Source organism: Hyalella azteca, unplaced genomic scaffold (assembly GCF_000764305.2).
Source record: "Hyalella azteca isolate HAZT.00-mixed unplaced genomic scaffold, Hazt_2.0.2 contig11898, whole genome shotgun sequence".
In the NCBI taxonomy this organism is placed as follows: domain Eukaryota; kingdom Metazoa; phylum Arthropoda; class Malacostraca; order Amphipoda; family Hyalellidae; genus Hyalella; species Hyalella azteca.
The window spans coordinates 46,794-59,820 of NW_025941874.1; the positions used below are offsets into that span (position 1 = coordinate 46,794).

Below are 13,027 nucleotides of genomic sequence, written 5' to 3' on the forward strand. Positions count from 1 at the left end.
ACGCACCCTCAGGCCTAACTAGAGGGGAGACGTAGATATATGCATCCGATGGGGAAGTCCGCAACTCAGTATTTTTAGTACAGCTTTAGAAAATATAACTCAGTACTCACTGCAGTGAGTGACAGAAAGCGCATTTTCTCGTCGACGAAAACGTGGTCACGGACGGACGGACAGACAGACGGACAGACAGACGGACGAACATGACGAGCACTATAGCGTCTTTTTTCCATAAATAAGAAAATGCGCTAAAAAATATCTTCTCAAACTCGCGATTTTGGTCGAGATTCCTCCCGAAAATTGTTGACGGAATTTTTTTTTTGTTTGTTTTACTGTCTGCTCGGCCACGAATAAAATAAATACAGTTCTTAATCCGTATTGTAACGCACGCAGACATAATCTGTAAAAAAATTATCTATGATTTTCACAAATACAATTCAGTATCGCAGTCACATTCCATACAATTTTTGACTGAAAACATGGATTAAACAATACATTATAAACCCGCCATACATAATAGCTCATTGCATTGAACTCCTCATGAAAACAACACTGCCCTGTATTACTGCTAATTATTGATAGTGATTTTTCGGTCCATAATCATGAATATAACTATATACACAAATACAGTTTATAATACTGTTCTAGACAAGTAATTTTTAGCCTATTTGGATTATGTGTAATAATCCGATTCGTGTTCTTCGAAAAATTTCCGAGTTGATTTGTTAGAGCTTGTAACCGTTTTCGTCTTAATGTAACCCGAGTGGAGGCCCCGCAACCATGCATGGCTACCCATCGTGTCGCCAACGTGGCGAGTTTATGGATTCATTACAGTCGTCCAGGATTTTGCACTCGAAGGCCATTGCTCAACTGAAGTATAGAATAAAGCCAACCAAATTTTTGTCCTTGAGGTCGGATCTCGTCTGACCAGTTGCGACCCGGCCCCGAAACTCGTTATGAAAGGTTAAACATGAGTCACCAATACAATTCTAACTCATCACAGTGGTATAACCGATGAGAAACTCAAGTCCAGGAAATACTTTACGAAAATAAAAAGAAATCTTTCTTTTTCGGAAACTCTGCACTAATTTATTGAAAATTTTTGTTTACTGTTCAAACAAATTATTGTTTGTTTATTTGGAACCGGATATATATGTCGGTGTATCCCATAACTCATTACGTTATGGGATAACTCATGATCTCAATGACTCGTAATCTTGTAACGAAAATTCGTCAAGTTACTCCCCCGTTGAACACCAACTACCACAAACTGCAAGACAATACCAGAAGAATGCGAGAGAAGTCGTTCATTATCTCCGACGCAGCTGCAATAAACACCGCAGAGGCCCCTCGTGACACGCGTGTTGGCTGCTCTCAGGGTCGCCACTCTGCAGGACCTTTGACATATCAGGCGCCGCGACACACACCCCCGGACTCCTCCTGTGAAGCTTTGTTTAGTTAAATGCTAGTGCTGTACGGCTGTCGGTGGATCTTCTTATTGTGATTCATGAAGAAAGAAATGGTCTTAGTAGCGTCGATGGGTTGAGGATTTGGTGAGCAATGTATAAATGTGTTTTCAAGTTGATGCAGTTAGGTTAATCATTAACAGCATGAATAGAGTAATGCATTGTTTTACTATACTCTGAGTTTTTTATTTTTATATTACATGTATATTGACAATTTATCTGATGGAAGATTATTTACTAGTGACTTCAACTAGTGACTTCAACTTATTTACTAGTGACTCAATTTATTAATATAATCAACTTGAATCCTTAATTCGCGTGTTGAGAACTGCGAAACATCGGGCAGGCTTGGCTGGTTTGGATCTCTTTACTACTTTGACTCATCTTAACCCCAATCGTAGATGAAAAGACATGACAATCTGAATATTTTCTTGATAATCCAGCTATTAATTTACAAACGGTGGACAGTAACAGAAAATATGTAAGCTCTGTGTAAAAAGAGAAAAAAAAATGAAATAAACTTAAAATATTAAGGTATCTGAATTGTGCCACTTCTAGTTGTGTTTGTTAACATTCTATATTTTTTTAAGATGTAAATGGGTCACATTTTTAGTTCTCCGCTGATCGGCATACCCTACATTCCTTTATCAGCTTCCTCATTCAACAGTAGTATGTTCTTGAAAGTTGTCGTCGTTTTCTAGACTTTATGTAGGAATGAATTAATGCATACTAAATTGCCGCGTTGATCTTACGCACAAAACAATGTATTTGCTGATGGATAGGGGAAACACATCTCAAAAATATTGAAGTCTTACCTGAATTACAATTCAAAACATAAAGATCATAAATTATCGTTCAAATTTCATGAGAAATATTTTGCACTAGAGAATGTCCTTGTAGATGTCTTCCTTTTTGTGTTGATGATGAAACGTCCTCCCACACCCGCCCTCCTACGCGCGTCTGTAGAACGAAACCAAAATTAGCAACCCTTCCTCTCCTGCACACAGCGTGGACACAAATCCTCTGTGTTTGGACTGTATAACTGTCGGTGTATTTGTTCGCAGACGATGACTTAAATCTTATCAGTAATTCCAAATTTGTTGCGTTTTATTCATACAGATTTCATTGATTCTTTTATTATCAAGAAGGAAGAATTTAATCAATCTGCATTTAATATATTATACACCTACGGAATTATTTGACATCTTTTATGATCAAGATAAAAATCCTATAATTCTGGACTTCATCCGTCCTATACATGTGGATATATTTAACTATGTCTATAGTCATGAAGTCATATAATTCTGCATTTCCTAAGTCTTAACTATGACATTTATTTAACTCCTTCTATATCAAGAAAAATTAATCTTACGAACCTAAGAACTATTAGTCTTTTTATTTATTTTGTATAGCTAACAAGCTCCTGGAAGAGGAAGTGATATCATCAGAGCTTTGTAAAATATACCTCAGTCGCTTCAGTTCCAATGAAGAGCGATGAATACAGAATTTGCTTTTCGAATACGTATTCGAAATTCTGTATTCGAATACGGCTTGTAGCGGTCTCGTTCAGGATTTTGAATTAATGTAATAACATATTTAGAAATTTAGAATTACAACCCCTGGCAAAATTTATGGAATCACCGGCCTCGTAGGATGTTCATTCAGTTGTTTAACTTTGTAGAAAAAAAGCAGATCAGAGAGATGACACAAAACTAAAGTCATTTCAAATGGCAACTTTCTGGCTTTAAGAAACACTATAAGAAATCAAGAAAAAAAATTGTGCAGTCAGTAACGGTTATTTTTTTAGACCAAGCAGAGGGAAAAAAATGTGGAATCACTCAATTCTGAGGAAAAATTATGGAATCACCCTGTAAATTTTCATCCCCAAAACTAACACCTGCATCAAATTATATCTGCTTGTTAGTCTGCATCTACAAAGGAGTGATCACACCTTGGAGAGCTGCTGCACCAAGTGGACTGACATGAATCATGGCTCCAAAACGAGCGATGTCAATTGAAACAAAGGAGAGGATTATCAAACTCTTAAAAGAGGGTAAATCATCACGCAATGTTGCAAAAGATGTTGGTTGTTCAGTCAGCTGTACCTAAAATCTGGACCAAATACAAACAACATGGGAAGGTTGTTACTGGTAGACCATACTGGTAGACCAAGGAAGACATCAGAGCGTCAAGACAGAAAACTTGAAGCAATATGTCTCAAAAACCTAAAATGCACAACAAAACAAATGAGGAACGAATGGGAGGAAACTGGAGTTAACGTCTGAGACCGAACTGTAAGAACCGCCTAAAGGAAATGGGATTTACATACAGAAAAGCTAAACGAAAGCCATCATTAACACCAAAACAGAAAAAAACAAGGTTACAATGGGTTAAGGAAAAGCAATCGTGGACTGTGAATGACTGGATGAAAGTCATATTCACTGATGAATCTCGAATCTGCATTGGGCACGGTGATGATGCTGGAACTTTTGTTTGGTGCTGTTCCAATGAGATTTATAAAGATGACTGCCTTAAGAGAACATGCAAATTTCCACAGCCATTGTTGATATATGCGCTGCATGTCAGGTAAAGGCACTGGGGAGATGGCTGTCATTACATCTTCAATAAATGCGCAAGTTTACGTTGATATTTTGGACACTTTTCTTATCCCATCAATTGAAAAGAGGTTTGGGGATGATGAAATCATTTTTTAAGATGATAATGCATATTGCCATAGAGCAAAAACTGAGAAAACATTCCATGAAAAAAGACACATAAGGTCAATGTCATGGCCTGCAAATAGTCCGGATCTTAATCCAATTGAAAATCTTTGGTGGAAGTTGAAGAAAATGGTCCATGACAAGACTCCAACCTGCAAAGCTGATCTGGCAACAGCAATCAGAGAAAATTGGAGGCAGATTGATGAAGAGTACAGTTTGTCACTCATTAAGTCCATGCCTCAGAGACTGCAAGCTGTTATGAAAGCCTGAGGTGGTGCAACAAAATACTAGTGATGTGTTGGAGCGTTCTTTTGTTTTTCCATGATTCTATACTTTTTTCCTCAGAATTGAGTGATTCCATATTTTGTCACCTCTGCTTGGTCTAAAAAAATAACCGTTACTGACTGCACAATTTTTTTTCTTGATTTCTTATAGTGTTTCTTAAAGCCAGAAAGTTGCGAATTGAAATGACTTTATTTTTGTGTCGTGTCTGTGATCTGCCTTTTTTCTACAAAGTTAAAAAACTGAATGAACATCCTCTGAGGCCGGTGATTCCATAATTTTTGCCAGGGGTTGTAGATTTAAATTGTAAAAATAAGATTTTGTTTATATATGAACGTCACCTAGATGAATACAACAGTAGTTAACTTCATTCCAACTTTTAGTATTTGATTCATTTCACCGGAACCTCTTATTAGAGAAAGTATATATACCTAAGTGTAGTCACTATAATCTCATAGTAATTACACTGTTCAATAGCTGAAGTGATTTATAATGATTATAACCTTTTTCTATGTACTTGTAACTTGAGACTATCTGTTATTCATACAGGGTTCTATACATTGACCAGAAAAAAGCGTCATTATTTTTCCTGAAATCAACGTGAGACAATTTAGGTTTTTATACTGTCATTCTAGATAGTAATTAGTTTCAGCCCCAATAATAAACGAGAAACTGTATGCAGCTAAATGTCATCGTTCAGACAATCTTCCCGGAAACTGATGACACAGAAGAGTGATAAGATGCGTCCATCGGAACCAAAATTCATTCAATTTCAAGTTTTGTTTCTTTCTTTTTTGGCGGCCTACATCAGTAGATCATTTTCTTTTAAAGACTTTGATGCATTAAAAAACTTCCACCAGTTAAGACATCTTTTGGTGATATATCATATATTCAAAATGTCCATGCCATATATTAACATAAGTTTGCGCTGTGAGGTAATCTTCTAATCTAATTAAGCTGAATTTCGGTTCAGGCAAGTACGGTGAGCGCGTACTGCAATTAGTTAAACAAAAACCTACTGTAGAGATAGGTTCTTACTCAAGCTGCGTTGAAGTTTCCTTGTATCATTGCCTGGTAAACTTTTTAACGCCATAGTGCGTCGCAGCGCTGATCATCTTATGCTGAATTTGTCTATCCTGCATTCATGAACAGTTTTTTGTAAGCGTTGAGTAACTATTGAACATTATAATAATGTTATTTCAACATGCTATTTTCTAACTTTTTAATTTTGCGTCAACACAACCTCTTGCTACACACTATAATAAATTATTCGCCAAATTCAACAGAAGGCTTCTATTTTTCTATTTCCACTCATTATTTCGCCTCAGTGAATTCTAATTCGGATATTAAATAAAAATGTGCATTTCATCGTTTCGATGCATTATCATCGTCTCAGTCGCATGTTTATTGTTATGGATTTTTAATTCACTACAGGATATTTGTAATAAAAATTATGCATAATAATATTGCATTTATGATGGCTTTCAGATGGACTCTGTACTATATCTTATTCTCTGTTGCTCATCAGAATAGCATTACGTTGATACGTTTTATGTCATTTTCGCTTTGAACAAACATTAATTACAGTGATGGTATTGCCAAGTGTTCAAACTTTTGGGCATATACATATCACTTCGGATTATCATTAAAGAAAATAAAAATTACATTAGAAATTATGCATAATTTATTTAGCAATAAATTTACATGAAACTCGAAAAAAATACAAAATTAATTTAAAAAAAAAAAACACCCAATCCAGAACCAAATTATTGCCGCCAAAAATGTTCTAAAGTTATTGAGGGTCGAAAGCTATCACACATCAAAAGTTTTCTGCCGTCGAAAATTGGTTACATGAATATTACCCATTAATAATAAATTAGAAGAAGAGAAAGAAATAATACAAAAGAGTCTCGCGTCAAACAGGAGATCTCCAGAATGATCTTGAGTCTCATGCTCGAACTGCACAGTGTATCAGATATCAACCAAATTATGAGCAGTGGTAATAAATAAAACCAAATGCAATTTTTGTTGATATCGAGTAATGATACGCGGGGCAGTTCTACCATAAGCCAGCTCAAGCAGATGTTTCCGTTTAATATTCATGTATAACTTAAGAAGAGAGGAACGTACGCACACAAAGAAGCATGCAGACACCCAAACTGAGAAGAATACAATCCTTTCATGGAGAAGCCCACAAAATTCACAGTCACGCATGCGCGAGGCGTATCCTACGCACTGAGAATCGCTCTAAATATGATCAAAAGCGAACGTTTCTATCGCCACGGAGAGTCATTTCCGAGCAAGGGAGTCTCTTTAGATCTAAAAAAGAAACATATTTCAGTTCTAAGTTAACGACCTTCGTTTCTCAGAGCGATAATTGAACCCCGCGCACTAAAAAACATAGTCAATAGCCTACACGCATGAATTCTAGTTTCAGTGATAGGAACCTATCGTTAACTTCTATCTAAATCGATGGTCTCGTTTGTATAGCTCGTTTTTGTTCCGATCACTGACATATATACATCAAGATTTGGAAAATAGAAAGCCTCTTTGAATAACGCCACGAACCCTAAAGCGCTGGAGAACAAGAGGCTTCTATTTTCATAATGTAGGTAATTATACATGTTTCCTATGCAGGAATAAAACGGTGACATCTACCAGTCCTGACTTATGTTGCACCTGCGAGACTGACGAAACATCTATCACAGTTACACCTTACGATGCACTACTTCAATCGACGTGCATTCTTGAGCTTTTCAAGTCGTACGTCGCTTAAATAATACGTGTCTCTTTCTGCTGCTCTGTCTCTACAAACTGTCTACAGCACAAAGCATTCAAAGTTGAAACAGCTCAGTTTTTCTGAAGACTTTAAAAAATGAAAATAACTGGCTATAAGAGAAAAAATTTCGAGTTGTAATTCGATTTCAATTGCATTTTTCGCTAGGAGGAAGCACGGAAGGAAAGGAGGGTGATCGGAGGGAAAGTTGCCGTGCTTCAAGAAAAAAATCGAGCTGAAGTTGAATTAAGATAGAAGAATGAGTGCAGCAATGGCAGCGATGGAGGCGGTCGCCTACTTGCGGTCGTCGAAGAGGTCGTCATCATCTTCGACTGACTTAAACGATCCCTGAAACAAATGATTTGGTTTAACGTTTACATTCATTCTAATGAATGCGATTTCATAATACATTCATTCTGGTGCGTTGGTAGAGAATGCATGCGTGAACAGGATCGACTGTTCAAACTGTACTGATGAAAATCAACCAGCAGTTACAATTGTAAACTGAAGCAAATTTTTCAAACATGCTCAAAAAGGAAAAGACCATAATAGGCACTGAGTTAGGTTACTTAGGTATCTTCCATAATTATTTTATATCTGTTATCGTAAAAATGTGTGACTTTTATTGCAGTCATAAGGTGATTTTTTATTTATTTTGTTTCTGTTTCGCAAAATACAATGATCTGAGAATTGATTAGCTCGGCTGCAAAATCGTACTTAACCGAAGCAATGCGGTCAAGGCTCTGCCAGGTTGCTGTATAATATGAATGTATGCATTGGAAGTTACGAAACAATAAGGGCTTAAAACCTTTTAATAGCAGAATAGTTATAGTTGAATGATGATCTTACATATGCCATCGTGAATGGCCAACATGTTACGTTCTAATTTAAAACAATATTTATGGTGAAACCATTATCAAAGTTATTACGCCCGTGAATAATAATAAGCACCTATGATCAATAAAAATTATTTTCTAATTTTTTTCAATTCTGAAATTTTCCAATCTATTAAAATTTCGATTCTCAAGAAGATATTTCAATTAAATTTATTTAGTGTGTAGAAAGACTAGCCTGGTTGCCGTCGGCCCTAACGCCGCCCGAGGTGGCGGGCACTGCGTTGGACTCCAGCACTCGGAAGCCATCATCGTCAGCGACGTACGTCACGAAGAACTCGTTGCCTTCGTTGTCCCTCCATCTACAACAAGCTCAACGTTTACGATGCTAATAACTCAAGTGCGATATTATTTTTCGTCCATGAAATGATACGATTCAAAAATGAATCGTATCATTGAATGAATAAAAAACCAACATAAGGTTTTGAATTTCGAAATCCATTGAATACAATTTTTAATATTTTTTGTGAGCTCTAGCCTCGTGGGTATATAATTTTAGCAGAACACTCGCACAAGATCATCAGCCTTATAAATTATAGATTTGTTTTCCAATTCTTCTTGTTGTTGGAGTTCAAGAATTTTTTAAGGCTACCGTAAATATATTTTATAGCACAGCATGATGGAGGTCGGTTTTGAGAACAATGGTCAGTTGCCTATAGGCTATCGTAAACATTCAATCTCATATACTTGCAAGAATACATTTTCCTGTTAGGAAAATATTTAAACTGATCAATAACACTTTTGAAACTATTTCAATAATCTCATCTTCAATTGGAATGGCCGTACCTGTAGGTTCCAGTGATTTCATCACCGTCATCATCGACCTCTTGGACGTGACTGAAATTTTCCTGGACGTTGCTGACAGTCATGGGGGAGGCCGCGGCCAGGACCACCATGCCGAACAGGGCAAGTGCAACCTGCAAACAAATAAAATTTATAAGACGAACGTTATTAGTTATGTTTATAAGATGTTCGATTGTGAACATAAACTAGCTTGGCGCAATTTCTGTGCGAAAATAAAGGATGCAATTCAAAATTACTTCATACAAATTCAATGGAATATTTTTTAACAGTTAAATAAATCGGACACCATTTTATCGTTATTGATATATAAAATAATAGCTCAAAAACTCATTTCAAATGAAGCGTATATTGAATACACGTGGTACATAAATATATTTGGTTTCTTTATCACTCTTTAATTATTTCAGTGTACTTCCGTGCAGGCGATACCGTTGGTATAATCTGCAATTTGAAACGTCATGAATGATTAAGAGACATTTAATCTACCGGCTGTTGAAGCTGTTCGCTTCATATCCCATCGTAGTCTTAGCAGTAAAATTACGTAGTAATATTTCTGTATTTGATGAGTAACTCTAACGTTACCAACAAGGACCACGTGTGCATCATTATTCGACTGCCAGCTACCCACAACTTTTCCAAAGTTTCAGCCATCTTGTTCTGTAACTCGTAAATTTATTTTCTCATCTCACCGCTGCCGCGTGCGACTCGATGAGGAAACCTCCCGCTTTTCCTGACCTACTGGCATCGCGACCTTATAGCAGAGACCTCTTATCGAATATCCTACACACATGTTGATCCTACTCTTCATTTTACACACAAATGACCTATACACATGTTAAATTTAATCGACGTTTTACACAGTTAATCTTTTTTCGGAAAGCAAGCAGAGGATATGGAGCTGAACTTTGTACGTATGTGTCAGCATCTTTCTGTATAGTTCTTAACTATACTTTAACCAAGACTCACTTGCCCAAGACTAATGTTGTATCAATATGTGTTATGAACTTATGATTAAAAATAATAAATTAATTTATTATGAAGTTATACTTTTTTAATTTCAGTATCGAAGAAACTGATTTTTCAGATTCAAATCATACAAGTGATCTGAAATAATTTAAAGTTATTTTTGTGGGGTAACCGTGCCAATATTTTAATTTAAATCAAATAAAGTTTGTAGGAATGATTGCGAGCCGAAATTTTGCTTCTAAGTACAAGGATAAGAATTTATCATCAGAGAAGTGGCGGGTGAGAACATTCACAGGCATTTTTGACACCTTCTCCTCGTACGTGCAGCAAAATACTTTCACCGTCCTGGGGACGAGCCGAAGTGCAAGATCGTTTTATGACCCTTCATGGTTGGGACTTAATGCATTTTCGCCAAGTTTTTGGTCGATAAGAAACATTTCAAGGTGATTTAATCACAAAAAAATCGTAATTTATATTAATCATAGGTACCTAATGATTCAACTTTTTTTGTTAATAAACCCTAGTGAGTTCGTTATCAGAATTTCTAAGCAACGATCAACAATTAACTCGCCAAACAGTAGCACAAGTTGACTGTAAAACTATTAATCTTGGTATATAAGATCGTTGAAAAATATAACATAAATCTAGCATTCTACCTGTCAGCCAGCGTACACACCTCCGCCCCCACCGCTGCCGCCACAGACACTAACTCCTACAGGTATGAGATCTTCCACTCTCTCCTCCAGCCGTTCACCGCGGCGCGAGTAGCTCAAGGTGAAGGCCGCCCCCTAAATATGGCTGGCGCTCGCCGCTCTCTACGCGAGAGTCGGTCATGGTGCACGCCTCGACTGTACTGTGCTGCGATATATTTGACATTTCGCTCCTATTTTGAGGAGATAGCTTGCTTTTTGGCGCCAACTAATCAAGAAATTGAAGCTTCTCATATCTATGCTTGATTGTTTTTTTAACTGATGACCAGGCGGAGATAAGTTTCATTTGCATTTTAAAGTTCAAGTAAATAAAACAGACTGAATTGTTAACATGAATTATTGATGCATTGAACGTGCAGATGTAATGTCCTATAGACCTACGCACTAAACTAAATATCACGAGATAATTGAAATTATTAAGACAATAGCAACAACAGTATCACAATTCCTTTACTTGTGACTATATTATATATATGCGGCTGAAATATAGGACCGACTTCAATTTTCTCTACAGATTTATGGCCGTTAGAGGAATGCAAGAGTGCTCGGTTCCTATTAGGTTGAGGATCATCATGAATAATATGGCTTCAGTGGAGGTATATATAGTTATTTATACAGTATATGTATAATAAAATCGGGAAGATGTTTTAATAAGCAGGAGAACTGCGGAATTCATCATTATTTGCAAACTAAATTGCATTGAGAAGGCAATCCAAATCATTAAAATCCACTTATTACTAAAGAAAATTTGAACGAATATTTAGAAGTATTGGCTAAAGTAATTAGCTTCAAAAATATTTCCAGGCTCTTTCTTTCACATCAAATCAATGTGAACAAAAAATTCATCGGAAGATTAGATTATCAATGGATCGCTCAAAAATATTTTCGAATTGTCCTGCAATGAGCACGTGTCCTAAATCTAATTTCTCAAATATTCAGCTTTAACTTCTTATTCTCTTGATGAACTTTCAAGCCCAATTAAGTCCGGCTGAAAGAATTAATTAGATAGTTGGTTGTTCGTACGTGCAGATGAGCTGTGGCTGAAATTCACTATTCCATAGTGCATTTTTTGTGCTCATCGGTAGTACTCGTGCATATCATGCGGGTTACGGTCAAGTATCAATCTCTGGAAAGCGTATCATAACAATCATACATATTACAATAGACAATACTGTTCATCAGCAGAAATTATAGATTACGGTTTTCAGGAAGCATGCAAAATTTTTTAGAAGATAGATTTTAAATTTTCTTCAGCGTAAAAAATGTAATATTATTCATTCAGGCTCTTTATTGCAATTCTGTCCTTCAGATAGCTGTTCCTCTGTTATTGGTGAAGTTATGAAAATTAAGTTCGATAATTTTTTCACGAATATATTGGACAGAACGTGATGACATTGGATGAACATTATGCTTGGAGTCTGCTTGTCGAAAACTTTATCCAAGTCTAGATCGGAAATAGGTAAAATTTAAATACAATTCAAATAAGCTCATAACTTATAAACTGTTTTAATTACTTTAAAAGCCCAAAAAGCCACTGATAGCGCAAATGAAGTGTGCTGAGTAAAAGGTATAATCCATTGTGAGGAGGTGAGTAGGAAATATTTTTGCTTTTCTTCTTGCATTGCCAGCTTGAAAGTGCCCCACAGATGGTGGCGCCCGCGGTGAGATCACTTTAAGTTAATCAAAGATGAATAAATTGAACTATATCTACTATGAGATCCATTATCAATGTTTTTATAGTTATTTGTGCTCCCTCTTCGGCCAAAAGATGTTAAACGTGGTCAGGACATTGTGAATCCTGGTTACTGCAAGCTAAGTTAGTAAAACCATCGTATAATGAAATCAGTACTTCTGCTTGTCTTTAATGGGGTAACAAATGCCAATACAAATTTAAACGAAGATTTTCTGTACTTATAATTAGACTGGTTGAAAATTTATTCAAATTTACAATTCGTTCCCATAAACTAAAAAATATACCCAGAGGCAAGCATGCACTCACCAAGAGCTTCATGTTTTAAGGTATAAATGCCGGGGTCTGGACAAGAAGTTTCACGTATTGAGTGCTACTCACGAATGACACTGAGGCGCTGCGAGGGCACGTTTTATATCGCAGCTGCCATGCCCGTGCACCACCCAGGCCTGTAGTATCTGTGAGGTCAGTGGGCAGCTCTTGAGGCAGTTACTAAGTCCCCACACTTACTTACACGGCGCTTGACTCTTCCTGTTTTAACTAAAAAAACTTCCCGCATTATATCAATTAACTAATGAACCCTTCTATACTAACAAATTGTTGATTCGAAGAATATTGTAAGATGGTTGCTAATTAGAACCTAATTGTGCAAAATTTTTAAAAAATATAACTCAGTACCCACTGCAGTTAGTGACACAGAGCGCATTTTCTCGTCGACGAAAA

At 36.5% G+C, this 13,027-nt stretch overlaps 1 protein-coding gene across 3 annotated transcripts; it reads right to left on the reverse strand.

The window, feature by feature from the left end:
• Positions 1–6,513: 6,513 nt before the first annotated feature.
• On the reverse strand, positions 6,514–12,697 carry LOC108683086. 3 transcript variants are annotated; one of them, XM_018172367.2, is made up of 4 exons: positions 12,614–12,697; positions 8,921–9,051; positions 8,313–8,436; positions 6,514–7,589 (listed from the first exon to the last, which is right to left on the reverse strand). In XM_018172367.2, the coding sequence occupies exons 1-4, from the start codon at positions 12,623–12,625 to the stop codon at positions 7,536–7,538; spliced, it is 321 nt and encodes a 106-aa protein (XP_018027856.1). In that variant the 5' UTR covers positions 12,626–12,697; the 3' UTR covers positions 6,514–7,535. The 3 variants fall into 3 exon arrangements, with proteins under 3 accessions (XP_018027856.1, XP_018027858.1, XP_018027857.1); XM_018172369.2 differs by lacking the exon at positions 12,614–12,697 and adding an exon at positions 10,581–10,656; XM_018172368.2 differs by lacking the exon at positions 12,614–12,697 and adding an exon at positions 10,561–10,631.
• Positions 12,698–13,027: the final 330 nt, after the last annotated feature.